The following is a 16,960-nucleotide window of genomic DNA, read 5'->3' as shown; positions in this document are numbered from 1 at the left end:
CTTCTCATACAGTGATGATGTTTCCAGCTGACTTGTTTTTTATAATGAGAAATCTGTAAAGGGATCTCAAATATGCACTTGATGGCTACAAACATCATATCTATGCAAAAAGACTGAGACTGAGGCTAAGCTGCCTGTCCCGGGCAAAAAGTCAGCATCCTGACAAGTTGGTGATCCACGAAAAAGTATATCACACAGCAAAGTCAACAACCTGAGCAATTAGATGGTTAACACGTGAATGCATTCTCCAGAGGCAAATAAAGCGTCACATAAATATCTGAATTGCGTGTAATCTGAAGGTTCTGTCTTTTAAGGTAAACCCTCATCTATGGTGAGACTTTGTCAATGCTTTGACTCAGGGTCCACCTTAAAATGTCCATGTTAGGTCCACTTTTGGATTTGTCCCATGAGCAGCAAATTACACATCACTCCTGGATACAAAACATCTGGACCACAAAAGACTCGGAGGAGTCTAAACCGAGGCAGCTGTGAGGAAGCGCAGCAGACGAACTGATTCCTTCAACATGCATCCTGCTCTGTTGGTGTTGGTGTCCTCTTTGCTGGCCACAGTGGCAGCTCAGTCTCACGACCACCATGACATGGGCTGGGTCAACGGCTACCGCCAGAGCTTCAACTTCCAGTGTCCCCACGGAGAGGTCCTCGTGGCCGCCAGGAGCTACTTCAGCGAGCAGGACGGCATGGACCGCTTGTGGACCTTTGAGTGCCAGCCCACACCTGAGGGTCTGGGGGAGCCCAGTGACTGCTGGTGGGACGACATCAACCGTGCTGGGATGGAGTGGTGGGTCCTCCGTCGTATATATCAGTGATTTATTTACTCATTGACCACCTGCTTCCTACCTTCTTACAGCTGTGAGCTGAAGCATGCTGGAAGACAGTCACATCTGTTCAGGGTTTACAGTAAAATCAGTAAGTGAGTTGCTTGCATTTATAGAATATTAGAGTGTATTAAAAGTTTGAATACCACGTTAGTCGGACTGATTCGATTGTTATGAATCCGGGCCAGTTTTAGTTTTATTGGTAGGATGTCTAGCCTGTGGCACAGAGAGGCACAGAATTCACTCTAATGAACTGTTGCTGTAGGTTTTTCTCCCGCTTATAATCTTATTGCAAACAAGATTACACCAAGTGTCTTAGTCAACAGGGATTTAATGAGCAGTGAAATGAATAAATGATGCAGAATGATACACGAATGTAGTAATTCAGACATGCACCCAGAGGAAATCAGTGAATCAGTCATTCGGGAACATCTGAGTCAGATTAGAAGTACGATAAATGTTGGAGTAAACTATCTTTCAGCAGTTTTCTACAGCTTCTCCTATGCATGTTTGGATTTGTTTATTTTGTTCATTTGTTCATCTAGACCCAAATAAGCATTTCAGAAGGACATTTGTTACAGACAAATCCATGTGAAAGCCACGCAATAGGCACATCTTTGGCCCATTTGTTGGTTATTGTTCCAATCAACAGGAGGAAGTATAGATCAAAGATAAAAATGCGTTAATGACTAAGTTATGTTCCTTCACTGTAGGTTTGGACATACTTAGACCAAAAACACAGGTTGTTAAAGGTCACTATTAGCAGGCAACAAAGGCCCATACGAGGCCTGTGTGGAGTTTGCTGCTGAAACTGTTGTATGAACAAAACCACCCGTGCTGCTGGTGGGTGGGTACACAAATGGAAGACCTCCAGTCCTCTAGAGCACAAAGAAAGATACAGCTGCAACCAGAGGACATCTTTGATCATTGAAAAACCAGAGTGCACCAGCTGAAAGTTCAAACTTATCTTAGCTTGTTACAGCATAAGCGTGCAGCAGGTGGAAATTTACGCATCACTATATTAATTGCGCCACACAAACTATTCTTATGTAGAGAGTAGTTTTCACTAAGTATTTAACTCCTAGGAGTAACTGCTGCGTAGCTAACTGAACTAGCTAAAACTAAAAATGTTAGCTTGCTAACATATGACCTGGGTTAGAGTGAGGAGAGCTGAAGCTGTGATTTGGCGCTATGTAAATAAAATTTGATTGAATTGAATATAAAATATGGTCAACACATTGACCACTTAATAAAATGCTGTTTAATAATGGTGTGAACTGAGCAGATTTAAATGACGTTTCACTAAATATCACAACAGACATCAAATAACAAAGTGTTAGCTAGGTTAGCATGATCGGATATTTTTCACTCATTCTAAACTGCACAAATACCACTAATGCTAACTCTGAAACATGTTTCTCCATGTATGCATGAATAAAAGTAATAGTAATACACATTTACAAAATTACTCATTTTTGGGTGTTATGTTACAGCTTGTGATGCTACTGACTTTGTGTCTATATAGTAGGTGCAACAGATGTTTTGTTGATTTTCACATGACTTTAGTTGTTACTAGCTAAGACATTTTTTAGTTTTAATTAGTGTTAGTAATTAGTAATTAAGTAAATCACTAGTTTGAAACTAGCTAGTTGTTGCTAACATTTCCACCCACAAACTTTGTAATGGACTTACAAAATACTGGTGCAACCCAGTTTACTAATTTGTCCCTGCTACATGTGTACCTTTTTGTTACTTTCATAAAAAATGAAATTCTGTCCACTGTTATCTCATTTAGAGGAACAAAGCCAGGTCCTCTGGGACCTGTAGGAATCACCATCTCACTCCAGAACAGCCACATGTGTCTTCAGCTGACATTTCCTGGGAACATGATTGACCTCCAGTGAATCTGAACAATATTCATCCAACAGGCTGCGTCAAAGGCCCCTTTAGAGATATCACGTTGTATTTTATTGGCCAGATGTTCCAGTGTTTTCCTGAACTTTTGCAACATGCCATTCACAAAAACTAGACAGTACAAACAGACTATGCAACAATAATCCACAGCAGGTACAGCCACGTACATGAGTCCGTTTTATCCACTGAAGAAGGAGACGAAAGAAAATCTTGTCCCCGCCTTTAATGTCCTTCTTATGACTGGCTTCCTTCACGTGCAGGCAGGTAATCTGCCTACAACCTCACATAAACATCGCCTACAACTGCACAGAAAGGTTGATCTAATTAAAGGACTTGGAGGGAGAATTGTAGCCTGACATCTCTGTGTAAACAGCAGCTTGAATCATACAGCGGCCGCCGGCTCAACTGTATCTGCTTCAGATTACTTTTTCTAGGTTGGATAGCAGAACGTATTTGTGCTCTTCAGACTTCTCTTGAGTTAAGCTCGACTGCACCCAGCTCACTCATTCAAAGACAAACACTGTGTACGCTCTATTGCTGCCACGCCTGCCTCCTTTTAACATAGCTGTCTGTTTGAATTACACCAGCTAGGACATTACCCTGCAGGGGATCTACCCCCATTGGCTGAATGGCTGATGGCTGTGCCCATGTTGCCATGACAAACGTCTACACATCGTGCCTCTCCTGTTGCTTCGACCGAGTATTCTTGGATGTGTTGTGGTGACAACACAGTGTATGGGCCATAAACAAACTGCACTGTCAACCAACCAGTATTTACTTCAAACAATATGGTATAAACCTACAATATAAACTTTATGTTTGAAAAGAATGACTTGGAAGTAACAGGAGAGTATGGGATGTCATTTGAGATCTTTTAAAAAAAAAAAATGTTTATAACTGAATGACTCTCTTGTCTTTGCAGGACCTCAACGTGCACTCGCAATGGCCTGGTAGCGGGCGTACAAAGCAAGTACTTTGAATCTGTTCTTGACCGGGAATGGCAGTTCTACTGCTGCTATTACAAACGGCGCTGTCCCTACTCCTGCATGTACGTTCTCACAGGGCTATGGACTTGTTAAATGCACAGTTCCACATTTACATTTACTGCTTGTCTTGCCGGGAGGTAGATATCACTCTCAGTCTGTTAAATATGAAGCTGAGGCCAGGTTAGCTTAGCGTAACTTAGCATATCGACTGGAAGCAAGGGAGAACAGCTAGCCTAGCTCAGTCCAAAGTCATCACAATCTGCCTACCAGCACCTGTGAAGCTCACTAATGCACACATCTCTTTTGTTAAGTCTGTACAGAAACACAAACGACAAGCTCCTGGTTCTATGGAGGTTATGTTTCTTCTATTCTATTAGCCAAGAAATAGACCCACCTGTAAAAAAACACATACACTTCAGTTTTTGTTTTTGACAAGGTATAACAAGTTACTTAGTGAGCTTTAAAGGTGCTGGTTGGCAGATTTTGTCTCCTTGGAACAGAGCCATGCTAAATGTCTCCTGCGTAGCTTCATATTTAGTGTACAGACATGAGAGTGGCATGAATCCTCTCATCTAAATCTTGGGACAAGAAACACAGTAAGCATATTTCACAAAATGTCTAACTATCCTTTTAAAGGTTGATACATTAACACTTAACTCGCCAAAACTTTACACAAACTTTTGCCGCTTTCCACAGGAAGACCAGTGATATTCCCGAACACTACAGAGAAGAGGGAGAGCTGGTGGTCCCTAGTTATGGCTACTTCATCCGAGGTGCCCAGACCACCTTCACTGGAGTGCTAAGGTTTGCTCACAACATCTGTTTTTTCCCCCCTAATAACTTGTGATCCCATGAAGCAGCAGTTTGGATCTAGAATCTATCCAAAAGTTGTTGAAATCCACTCGTGGCTGAGTTGGAAGAAAAGTTCTCCCTCGTAAAGCCTGTGGGATCAGGGTTTATTGGCAGACTGAAGGCAAAAAAAATGAAGAAACAATAAAGGTTGGTAATTTATGATTGTTGAACTGACAGGAGTTTGTCTTGTACTTTGTTTCAGAGATCGGCAGTGGAAGTACATCCTGTGCAGAATGACAGACTTTGACTGTGAATTTGAAAATTTATAGACTGTAAGCGGCATTTGTTTCCTATCCATAAACAGTTTGAACAAAAAAATACATATTTACTCTTACATGTAAACAAAAACATAATACTGACATTATACAGAACTGATATGATTCATGTTTTCATTCATGTATTTACTTTTGATGAATGGCATGTGATATATGCCTGTTTAATCACTGTCTAGCATGGAAAATGACTGCTCATATAAAGATAACTGTTAAAACAAACATCAACACAGACGGTCTGCAGGGGTTTTGGGCTCCACCGGACACTTTGGACAGCTTAACTGTTTACATTTATTTGCAGGAGGAACTGGGAGTTCTTTGGCAGCATGCGAATGTGGTTTTCCAAAAAAACTTAGTCGCTGACGCGTGACAGCGATGACCAAACACAACATTTTTATGGCGATAAAAGCCTTCGGCGGGCTGCAGGGCGTAGCTGATTGGGATAATGTCTTGGACGTAATGCTTGCTACAATCGTGTTTGTGTTGGAAGAAATGAGAATCTCTTTCCGAATTACTGGCAAGATGAGCTTTGCATGCAATGGAAAGTGTCCCACCTGCTTTGAATTGACTTCACATCCCTCCTTTATTAAAGTGTCTTGTTTAGTTTGGCAATTACAGCTATACAGCATACTGTACTGGAACTCATGTAACTATACCGTGTGAAAATGGGATTAAAACCATCACTAACATTACTTTGTAAGGTCAATTATTTAATGTAAAGGTGTGGTGTGCTCGACATAATGCATAAAAGAAAAGGCTAAACTTGTGGAGGGAAGAGGTTGTGGGAGGAAGGATAATCTAGCGATGGGAGAGTACAAGCCTTCAGAAAGCACAGAGAGGATGAACTCAGCCATGACATATCAACACCTCCTTTGGGCTTAACTTGGCTGATCAGCTCTGCTTTATATTGCCATAACATGCTGCTGGAGGGGTCTGACACCAGGAGATTACCATATCAACAGCTAATCAGTTTGTTATTCATGAGATTTGTTGAGAAAGATTGGAGGAGAAAGTATAAACACATGTATCTCATGCAACTTAAAGTTATTTTAAAACATTTTAAAAGGAATGGTTCAATATTTTGGGAAATACCCTCATTCTGTTTCTTGGTGTTGAGTTAGCCAGCAGCCGGTTAGCTTAGCTTAGAATAATCACCTAAAAACATGTGGATTGCTTTTTCTGGAGCTTTCAACCATATCATATATTGTGAACTTTCATGCTTCACCTTTAGAAGAGAAGGCCTAAAAGTGCTATGGATGACATCATAACAGCTACTGAGCTTGAAACAGATCAACAAAATCCATTTGCTGATGAAGATCATGTAATATGGTTAAAGGTTCCAGAAAAAGCTAGTAACTGTGCCTCATATAAGACTTTCATCCTGTATCGTTTGTGTAGCAAAATGTTCTCCAACTTTCCCACTTCATCAGCCAACTTAATGTTCCTCTCTCCAATACATCTAATAGCATGTGAATTGAAGGTAAGCAGTAAGAGAACAAATATGGAAAAATAAAGTACCTAGCAGCCACTTTGTACTCATTCTCATTCCGCCTGTTTTCGAACGGGAGAAGCAGCATTGCTTTACCAGCTCAACTCTCCAAAGTGCCGTTAAAATCCATTCGAACTTAATGGAGTGAGCTGGGTGAAGGTCAGCCGGCTCACAGCACAGTCTTGAAAAGAGCTGGGGACCGGGCCAGTAGCTTTCAGCACTGTTTGTTTATGGCAACTGCTGTCTCGGGGCACAGGGCCAAAGACCACAGCGCGACACAGCTGTCCCCTGAGCCTGCGGACAGTGGCGAGCCACACGCCTGCAGAGGCCTCCTGCCCTCAGAGACCCACCGTCTCTGTGGTGGAAGCCTCCTTCCCGGGCCGGGAAAGACAGGGGGATACATTGTCCTGCTTCGTCCTCTCCTCCCACCAACACGTTTCATTACAGCTGGATGAAAAACAATCCTTCCTTCCTGGCTGTAATTAAGAGTTTATAGGAGGAGCCACAAAGCTATTAAAGTCTCCTTACTGCAATCACTTTTGGAATCTGTAGTTAGCCGCCATATAATTAAGAGCTAAGTATACATTTATGGCAACAAAGCCCCAGAGAAAAAAGGGATTTAACTTCTGATGAAAACCTGCTACTGTTTTGAACTGAATGCATGAGATATATGCCTGGACTATACGTTAAAAGTCAAGATATCACCAAGGTTATTACAATTCCTCCTGAGGGGAAGATGAATGTCTGTACCAAATTTCATGGCAAACCATCCAATAGTTGTTGATACATTTCACTACAAAACCACATATGCCAACCTCATGGTGGCGCTAGATGAAAAGTCAGTTGGAGTTATCCTCTGGGGACCATGAACGTCCGCACAAAACTTTAGGGCGATCCGTCCTATAGGTGTTGAGATACTTTATACTGACCCAAGTGGTGGGCGGACCAACCGGCAGTGCCATCCTCAGAGCCATGCTAATATAAATACATGCAGAGTCTAAATAAACCAATAAAGTATACAAAAAAGTGAACCTTGAACTTGTCTCTAATTAATGTAAAATATTTATCTTTCTAATGATACACCACAGAACACCCAGTGTAAGAGATGAGACAAAGAAAAGCACTTGTATCAATTATAGAACTTGAAAATGATCAAGAACACACACCTTTATGCCTCTTTAATCAAGCACCAATCATCTCCGAATAAAAAAAGAGAGCATGTGATGTTTTTGTACTCACAGCCAATCCCTGAGTACGACTTTCCCTCCACTCACTTGAGGCAAGCTGGTGCAGTTAATTCCCGAGTTCATTAGCTTGATCCGGAGGCTTCTGTGCAGCCAGAGCTAAGAATGAGACAAATAACGGCTTCTCACAATAAGAGGCTACTGAATTCAGGATGAAAATCCTTTCTCAAATGAATTTTAGGGCTCCAAAACAAGTTTGTTTACTGGCCTCTAAGTTCCTACTAGTGCCAGTACAATACAGAATGAGAAATACTTTATTGATCCCCAGGGGGAAATTAAACAAATGTCAATGGAACGTCCCTGGGTGGGCTCGAACCACCATCCTCTCGGTTAACAGCCGAGCGCGCTGGCCGATTGCGCCACAGAGACATGCAGCACACAGCATGATACCAATGTTTCTGTACCAATACTTTATATTATTGACAGATTTTTCTTCATGAACTTTTTAAAATGTACTGAAATAAGCAAAACTAGATAAAGAAACTTGATACCCAGCATGCATAGCTGCAGACAGTAACTTGACCTGTCATGGCACAAGTGTAACTGATAATATTCATTGAAAGGTGAAAACAGAGCTGTTAGTTGTGTTATTGGTTGCAACTGTGCTTTTCCAGCTTCGACAACTCATAACATCAACTGACAATCCAATTTTAACGTTATTATTGTACCCCACAATGGAATGCAGTGGTAATGTTATTTGGTTGTCAGTCCTCCACCACTTTGGACCAGACTGAAATATCTTGGTAAATATTGTTTGGGTTGCCATGACAACTCCTGGGTTCTGTTCCAGGAATAGGAAAACTTCATTCAACATTCAAAATCCCATTGACTTTTTGTAATGACTCAAATAGCTAAAAATCCAGCCTTGAAACAGAGCCTTTCTCAATAGTATGTCATGTGGTTCACTCCGTATGCTTAGATAAGGATGGTCAATTTGTTTTATACAGTTGTAATTTTGCTGTTTGTTGAATATTTCTATTTTGCAGCCTTTAACAAACACCATTTCCCATAAGCCCTAGGTCCGTGGTCGAGTTGAGAGGCTGTGGTTAGCTCAGACATGTCTGTAATAACAGCAGGATTTGCAGAAAATGTAAGTATGCTAACATGCTAAACTAATATGATAAACATAGTAAACATCATACCTGCTCATCATGTTAGCATTGTCATTGCACGCATGCTAATGATAGCATTTAGCTCAAAGCACTGCTGTGCCCAAGTACACCACGATTCTTGTTAAAAACTACTATTATGCTAAACTATGTAAACCTGACTGAATATATATTCAAATCTTGGGTTTGGGTTCAGTTTTGAAAAATAACCATTCATGAGGAACAACTTTTGTTGGAAGGTTATTTTACAGTGAGGATCTCCTGGAGTGAGAGAATAATACACTGACCAGCATTAGCATCTAAGCATTCAATATGACATTATTTATGATTTGACAGTTCAGTGCTTATATTAAATTATATTTATGTAAATGTTACTCATTTGAAGTTATTTCCAGCCCTCCTTTAGAGACATATCATATATTGCACTTATCATTTTCCTAACATGCTGTTTTGGTTCAAGCAAAGTGCTGTGTTCTCAGCCGGTGAAGAAGTGAGGCGCTGTGTTTGGATGTGGGCAGGGAGAGCCCGAGTGAGTGAGCACCATGGAGCGTGACCCCGACCCAGCCCCGGGGCTGCACAGATAGCCTGTTTATTTTAGGGAGCCTCTGCCCGCTCTCACTGCTCTCACTTGAGGACAAAAACAGCTGCCTCGTTTCATGTCAGACAACAAGGGGCGCAGAGCAGGGTAGACCCACCGCAACTCAGTTTGACCAACTCTTTGCTACAGAACTGCACTGCTTTTCTAAGAAGATATAAGTTATACTGGTGTGAATTCATAGTGCATGTACACAATGGGGAATATCAAACTGGTGGAAGCAATTTAAAGGGTCCATTCAATCAAAATATCTGTCCTTTTGATTTCTGCCTCCATCTCAAGACAATTGAGGTGAATGGGAATTTGCATGCAGCGTGGAGAATCCACAGACCCCATTCTCAGGAATTTTAATAGGGACTATTTCTTCCATAGAAAATAATTCAAGTGAAAGCTTTTGACCACAGCTACCATATCTGCATGATAGATACCACTATGGGTAAGTAAGAACATATGTTTTTTGTATTTCTTGGTTAACCAGCCCCTTAAAGGCTGGATTTTCTGGTGATTTAATGGGTTTTGTTCACATTAAAGCACGACTATGGAAGTTTTGCTGAAAAACAAGATAATAACAAGATAATGGCACAGTGAATTTTCCCTTCATTTCGCAAGATTTAGTTGCTTTAAAGCCGTCACTCGGGGGCCTGACTGAGAGTGTGTGAGAGAAACAACAGACATGTCTCCTGGTGAGGTTCACTATGTTTCACTTCTTGTTTTACTTTTGTGATAAAACTATCTTAATATATATCAGTAGCAATGTCAATGTAGTGCAACAGTAAGTAGAGAAGAGTCAAAAAGTTAGCACACTAACATGAGCCACCTTAAGCTCCTGGTCATACCAGACCAAGTCAGCTTGTAGCAGCAAAGCCCCTGAGTTTGTTGTTTGTTATTGCTCATGAATTCAGCTTTTCATTTGTTTCCCATCGGTTTCAAGAGAACAGTTGTGTTATTTCTTCTTTCAAAAATGACATAGTCTCCCTTTAATGGCTGCCATAGGACGACCGCCAGTGTGGGTTTTCATTTCAAACTGCATCACACCTCAGTCTGACCTGGCGCACCTGTGGCAGCATGTGCTGTACAGTCTGTACGGTATAGATCTCTATTTGGTGGCGTGAGATCAACAAACACAAGCCGTTGTCCATGAGAAGGTTCAAGACAAAAAGAAACATGTGGCAAGCCGTGGCTTGTTGGGCACAGGTTGATAGCGTGGGGTGTGTCCTCTGCCGTGATTGCGTCATACTTATTTACAAATGAGGACTTGATTTCGAGATCCTCGCTTTCATGATGGTGCTTGAAAGCATATCCAGGCACACTCTGTAAAAGCATCCAGAAGAAACTCTTCAGCTGATGTACTTTGAATAACAACAGGCTGATTATTCCACCAAAGTGCATTCCTTGATGAATCTATAAACAGTCATTTTGTGGGAATAAACATTAACAATAAGCTGATGGGAATCCTTTACTTCCCAAGTGTTCCAGTTCTCAGTCGCTGGCTCTTGGGAAGGATTCTTTGCATTGAGGACTCAGGAGGGAGCTCTGCACTTGTGTTTACACAGTCAACTCGTGTTCGTCCTGTGATCACAAACTGATGGTGTCAGATAATAGAAGCTGGTTGAGATTTAAAGTTAAGAACAACAGCTTACTCACTTTTTCCCCTCTGGGTCTGCGGAGCAAAAAGTTTGGGATTTGATTTGGGAAAGCAGCCAAAGTGTTGTGGGAACAAGAGGTGTAAGGTGAGCTCAGTGACCTACTGGTTCCCAGCCTTCCCTTTGGCTTTCTCACTTTCTCCGCTCGCAGCGCACCTCCAGACAAAAGCGTCATTATTGCTCTTGGATTCTTCACTGGTGAATTCTTGGTAGTGAAACGGCACAGAATAAATTAGACGGTTTATGGCCTGTGATGGAGAGAGTTGAATGGATCCATGACGAGTAAGCCAGCATCGGGTGTTTCCAGCCATTCAGCCTCTTAGCGGGAAATGCTACACCACACTATTTCCAATGGCGGTTTTGTCTCTCTCATTAGCTGTGATGAGCTTGTGGCAGCATTTCCTGGAGAATGAAACAAGCGGTGCCACCGAGAGCAAAGTCTTTGTTTTTAAAAGGTGTCAGACCTTATTCTGTGATTTTGCTGGATCTCCCTGCAGGTGAAAGGTCAAGGCTGTGAGTGTAAAAGATGTACTGAGGCTTGTCAGCGTGTTAATCGGTCTGTTGGCCAGAGGCCCAGGCAGAGAGAAGAGCAGGACTCTAACAGCATTGTGTTACACAAAACAGGCTCTTCTCACACCATCGAGCACGTGCTCCTGTCTTAGTTGAACCCAACAGGGACTCAGAGTTTAGATACACTCCCGGAGTTTCATGGGATATAGAAAGTACATCACAAGGTACAGAACAGTGCTCACAGGACACGCGTTGACATTCTTGATATGCCAGTTTTTCTCCTGATTTTCCATTAGCTATATGTATTTATACTGTCTGTAAGTGTAAGATAATAGAGTCAAATCTGTATATCAAAATGGATCTTTTTTTGAATGGCTTGATGAAAACATTTAGAGGAGCACTCCTCCCACATTATATAATGTCTGAAAAATAACCCAGATGATGTCATCAGGGTTATCTCCATCTAGGCCTGGACACTACAAATAATTACGGAAACCTTCTTACGGAAAAAGTTATAAACTGGGGTTGTGGAGTCAACAACGCATCGTGCGGTTCTGCACGTCAAGCAAGCTGATTGGTTGATTAAACTCCTGTCAGGAGGCAGGCTTGAAACAGAGCCAAAATATCTTGCCTTCCGCTGCATCAATATTTTTGTGTCTTTTGCAAGTTCCCCCACAAGTGCAACACTAAATCACGACTACTCCTTTGGAGGAATGCCAAGAGCTAGATTAGAAGACCAATATCAGTCTCATTACCGTGCATTGAGCATGGAGCAACAGTCGGGAGGCGATTAGCTTAGCATAAAGACTCGAAGCAGGGGGAAACAGAACATCTGTCTGAAGTTCAAAAGTCCACCTACCAGCGCCTCTAATGTTCATTAACTACCTCGTTGGACTATTTCTCGTTGAACAACAGCCGGGAGTCTTGTTGTCACTGTGAGGGTGGACAAATAAACTGTTGTTTGTCAAGAAATAGTTACACTACGTAACTCCTTCTAAAACCGCACATTTCAGTTTGTGTCAGACTAAATGAAGGAGATGTAATGTGTTAATAAGTGAGCCTTAGAGATGCTGGTAGGCAGATTCTTTTTCGCCGGGCTAGCTGTTTCCCTGTGCTTCCAGTCTTAATGCTAAGCTAAGCTAATCGCCTCTTGGCTCTTGCTCCATATTTAATGAGCAGACATTCAATAATACCCAACTATTCCCTTAAAGCTGATGCTACTGCATCATTACGAAGCCCACACCCTATCACCCTATTCCTATTGTACTGCCTAACATTAGCTATAATTAAATTACGATCTGCTCACTGTTACAGCAGTCTAATTAGTTTGGTTAATAAATACAAACTAGAGAAATGGAAACGCACCCAGAAATCAGGCATTGCCAGTTAGTTTTCATATTCATTTCCATGCTTTGATCTATGTCTCAAAGACCATTAGTTCAGAACCTTTGTTTATTTGTGTTATTTCATGTGCTTTCTTACAGATATGAGAGTATCATAGCACCCTGAATTGTGGGCTTCAATGTGCAGAAGTCCTTATCTACTAGATAATACTTAAAGCCAGACTATGCCACTTTTGAAAGGAGCAATAACATATAACTCCTTTTAAAAATCTAAAGTTGAATTCATGATCATAGAAACACACCCATGTTCAATTTAGTACTTACTTGGTCTGATACAACTAGCAGCTTATGGTGGCTAACGTTAGCTAATGTTAGCAAAGTTTAGATGCATGAGTTCACTGACTCCATCACTCTTCTCTACCTGTGCTACTATTAGGTTAGTATTTACCATTGTCTTTTAATTGTCATGTCTTCCAAAAGTGCCTGTTCACCTACTGTTATTAGTTTGTTTGATGAGCATGTAGCCTTTAACATGTAATTATATTATACATGCGGTGAATTTTGAATTATAAAATTTTGCGTTTTTCCCACTGTTCTCTGATCTGAACAGTCTTCATGAGGTGTTGTGCTCCACCAGCACCCAAAGAGCACAGGAAGTCTTAAGACTTGTCGGGAAACAAGCTCACCGGCTGTATTTGCAGCCAGTTTGCCACAAGCACCTGTAAAATGTTGCTCGCTCTTAGCCAGCCAGACAACAAAGCACTGAAGGATAAGCAAAAAGTGGTGACATAAGCAGAGCCGTGATTGTGAGCTCTTACATCATCATCCACCATTCACGGCCTCTGTGCTGCACGGCTCGGTTTCCTTGACAAACTGTGCTGATTGCCAGTGTCCTCCATGTTGGACTTTTCCCCCTCTGTGTTCAGCAGCACTTGAATCACCGCAGGGAGAGGATTTGAGAAAACACTGAATTATGACACAAACGTTTCTCTCGCTTTTATTAGTTTATGGATAAAACTGTGAGCCAAACGTTCATCTACAGGTGCGCCCGAATCTTCACTGCCTGTCTCTAGTATATTTACAGCTGGCACAGAGATTCTCCTCAGGCAGTGTGTAATGGAAAAGTACTCCAGTGCCAGTAGAGCCATAGCAAGCTTTCTATTACTAAGTCTGGCCTTGGACACTGCAAGAGCAAGACAATGAAAGATAAGGCTGTCTCCACTCGCTCTGTATCCCAGCTGTGTTCGTCCTCAGACAGTCAGACACCTTTATCTTACCCAGGAGTGTGTGTCAGACACAAGATCTCTCAGACTGCCTTTAAGGTCCAGTTCAGAGCCATTAGTGTAAGGGGACAGGTAGTGGATTACAAATCTAGACCTCAAATGAAGATTGCAAATCTACTGTAGACCCCAGACCCACATTATCCTTTAAATGGTTTCCTCAACTCTTCCATGCACAATGTGCATCATGTGTTGGTGTGGTGGACAGGAGTTAAATTTTGCAGTCCATAAGGAATCTCCATGATAATAATAATAATAATAATAATAATAATGTGGATAGTATATCCAATTTGAATTCTTTTTGTTTTGGAAGGAGGACAATTTATTTAAGGAAAATCATTAGATGGTATCATCAGCATAAGAATGGACAGCGCAGTACTCGGCTGGAAAGCCAATTGCGAGTATTTTTGACACATTTTGAAGCAAGTGTCATAGAGATGTTGCATGTTGCAGACTGTATATTACGAATCAAAGACAAATATAATACTCCTATTTTTTCAATAAGGATTCTAAGTTAAAATGTTCAGTTTTATGGAGTTCACATTAACACATAGAGGCTGTTTATCTCAGGACAGTAAGGATCATATCAAACTCATAATGCCTGGGAGATCATTTTATAGCAAGGTCAAAACTCCTAAACTCACTCTTTAGGATGAACAGAAGAGAATTTAATGCCTTTATTCTTGGAAAATTTTGTGTGTACAGTAAATACTGGCTTGCTTCAACTGAGAGTGGAAAAAGATTCAACAGCAAATATACAACCAAACGCCAAATGGCCAACCATGCGGGTAATACGGGCGCTGATCAGTACTATTTCTCTGCTCTACAACGCCAGAGGCCATGTTTACTCCCTCGTTTCAAGGTTAGAGAACGAGGAGGACATTAGTGGGAACCGTTTTGGCTGGTGTTCTATACATGACAGATGTTTGAAAGAATACATGAAAATAACAAACAACATATCCACTGTGGATGAGTCCATCAAATCATGAAACAAGTGGTCATTGTAGTGGCAGTAGTTAGAGACCAGCAGGCGTTCAAGTCAGACTAGACAACTGAGGTAAGAGAGCATTTAAACTGCTAAGATTTATATGCTCTCTCACCTCAGTGGGAGGCTTTTTTGGTGGGCTTTATTTGTCATTCACTATGAAGGCGATTAAGTCAGTGATGAGGGCATTAAAGTGGGTAATGAATTGAGAAAGGAGCCATAAAGACATATTATGCAGTATAGATTAGGCTATGTGACAGCTAGGAATATAAATGCACTCAGGATTGGGAGATCAAACACGTGCAAAGAAAGAAATCTTGTCAAAGGGAAGCTTTCAGACAAAACACTGACAGAAAGCCATTTCCTGCTGTATCGCAGACATTTGTCAAAAAACCCTGTATGACACAAACTGCACAGATAAAGAGCAGTAAGGAGATTTATGTACAACAGGAGAGTGGGCTTTGGTGTGTGTGGTGCATACAGAGAAAAATGTTGCCTAAAGCATGCAACTAAGGCCGATTCCCCATCTGCTGCAGCTACTGACAATGTAAGAAGTCACTGTGATGAAAGAAAGAGACATTTGAAAGGACTCTAACACTCACTTAATAACACTAATCTGTACAAATAATAAGCTAGCTGGTTCCAGTCTTTATGAAAAACTAAGCTAATTAGCTGCTGGCTGTAGCGTCACCTTTATTGTAAAGACATGAGGCAGCTATCAATATGTTCATCTAACTCAACAAGAAAGCGAAGAAGTGTATTTGCAACTATTCCTTTAAGCTTTCAGCTTTTATTGCAGCTGAACTCCGAGTACCTTGACTTTCCCTCCTCTTTGCATACTGCAGGCTACACCTGAAACCCTTGACTCAGAAGAGCACCTTTCAATGCTGAGAGTGTGTCGTTTTTTTTTTGTATTTTTCCTGAAACATACACCAGCCTTCCTGTTTTGACTCATGAATGCCTTTGTCTTCGTACCAGAAAAACGTCTAGAGAGGAGGAAATGAACAGCGGAGCAAATACCCGGGGGGGGAAGTGACAAGATGTGCAGAGCAGCTATCAAGCTGACAGTGGATTAAACAGAGAAACTAAACAGAGCTGGTTTTGTTGGAGAGAAGTTGTGACTGTGAAGGCAACCTGTGATGTGCTAATAAACCTCAGCCGATGGCGGGATAGAACAAACACAAGTCCTCTGACACAGAAACACACAGACAAGATGCAAATAACCTCTTTCCCAGCGTTCACATAAACACTCAGCGACATGTGTCGAGGTGCCGGCCAACAGCAACTGAGATTAAACATATTAAATCTCTGCCTCATAGGAGGGGGAACCACATACATCAAATCAGCTCTGTATGGGAAGTTAAGAAGTTAAACAACTTGTTTCTGCGGCCGCCGAGAGGGAAAAGTGAGTTACAGGTTCACTCCTTGTGGGTGTTGAGTGCTGCGAGTCTGTAGCCATCAGTTTACTCAGTGACTCAGGGATTCGTGGTCAGGGTTTAGTTTAGGCCACAAAGGCGGATTCTGAGGCAGCTGAAAAGAGCGGCGAGAGACGAGGGCTGAAAAGACACGACAACAGGTGGAAAATCTATCTGAGTATTTGTATCTGTATGATTGCATATAAACACAAATATGATTTATACTCCACATATTCCAGAGCTTCATTACAAGGTTGTGGTAAATAAATACTTGAGTCCTTGCCGGGGCGGCAGTAATACATAATACATCCCTTTATTTTGAGCTGTAACTGTGCTGCTTTGCCCTTGTTCCAGTCAGTGTTACTCTGAATGCAGGAATGCGGTGGTGAGACACGTTACTGACCGGTGTTTGATGTCAGGTTTGGTATGTGACACATGGTTGAGCAACAAGTGATGTGTCGTCCCCTCCCCTCCTGGTCAGAGTAAT

At 41.6% G+C, this 16,960-nt stretch overlaps 1 protein-coding gene and 1 non-coding gene across 2 annotated transcripts; one reads left to right on the top strand and one right to left on the bottom strand.

Moving 5' to 3' along the window:
* Positions 1–524: 524 nt before the first annotated feature.
* On the top strand, positions 525–4,869 carry dpt (dermatopontin). Its single transcript, XM_070909528.1, has 4 exons — positions 525–799; positions 3,673–3,798; positions 4,433–4,540; positions 4,791–4,869. The coding sequence occupies exons 1-4, from the start codon at positions 525–527 to the stop codon at positions 4,855–4,857; spliced, it is 576 nt and encodes a 191-aa protein (XP_070765629.1). The 3' UTR covers positions 4,858–4,869.
* A 3,019-nt stretch (positions 4,870–7,888) lies between these two features.
* Positions 7,889–7,962, bottom strand: trnan-guu (transfer RNA asparagine (anticodon GUU)). The gene has a single exon. It is a non-coding gene; the product is annotated as a tRNA-Asn (tRNA).
* Between the last annotated feature and the right edge of the window lie 8,998 nt (positions 7,963–16,960).

Source organism: Enoplosus armatus, chromosome 7 (assembly GCF_043641665.1).
Source record: "Enoplosus armatus isolate fEnoArm2 chromosome 7, fEnoArm2.hap1, whole genome shotgun sequence".
Classification (NCBI taxonomy): Eukaryota; Metazoa; Chordata; class Actinopteri; order Centrarchiformes; family Enoplosidae; genus Enoplosus; species Enoplosus armatus.
The sequence above is the reverse complement of the archived record's forward strand: the minus strand, read 5'-3'. Positions and strand labels throughout refer to the sequence as shown.

Coding starts and splice junctions, on each gene's coding strand:
- dpt (XM_070909528.1), top strand. CDS start 525: ATGCATCCTGCTCTGTTGGTGTTGGTGTCCTCTTTGCTGGCCACAGTG. Junction 3,799..4,432: donor CGCTGTCCCTACTCCTGCAT/GTACGTTCTCAC, acceptor CGCTTTCCACAG/GAAGACCAGTGATATTCCCG. Junction 4,541..4,790: donor ACCTTCACTGGAGTGCTAAG/GTTTGCTCACAA, acceptor ACTTTGTTTCAG/AGATCGGCAGTGGAAGTACA.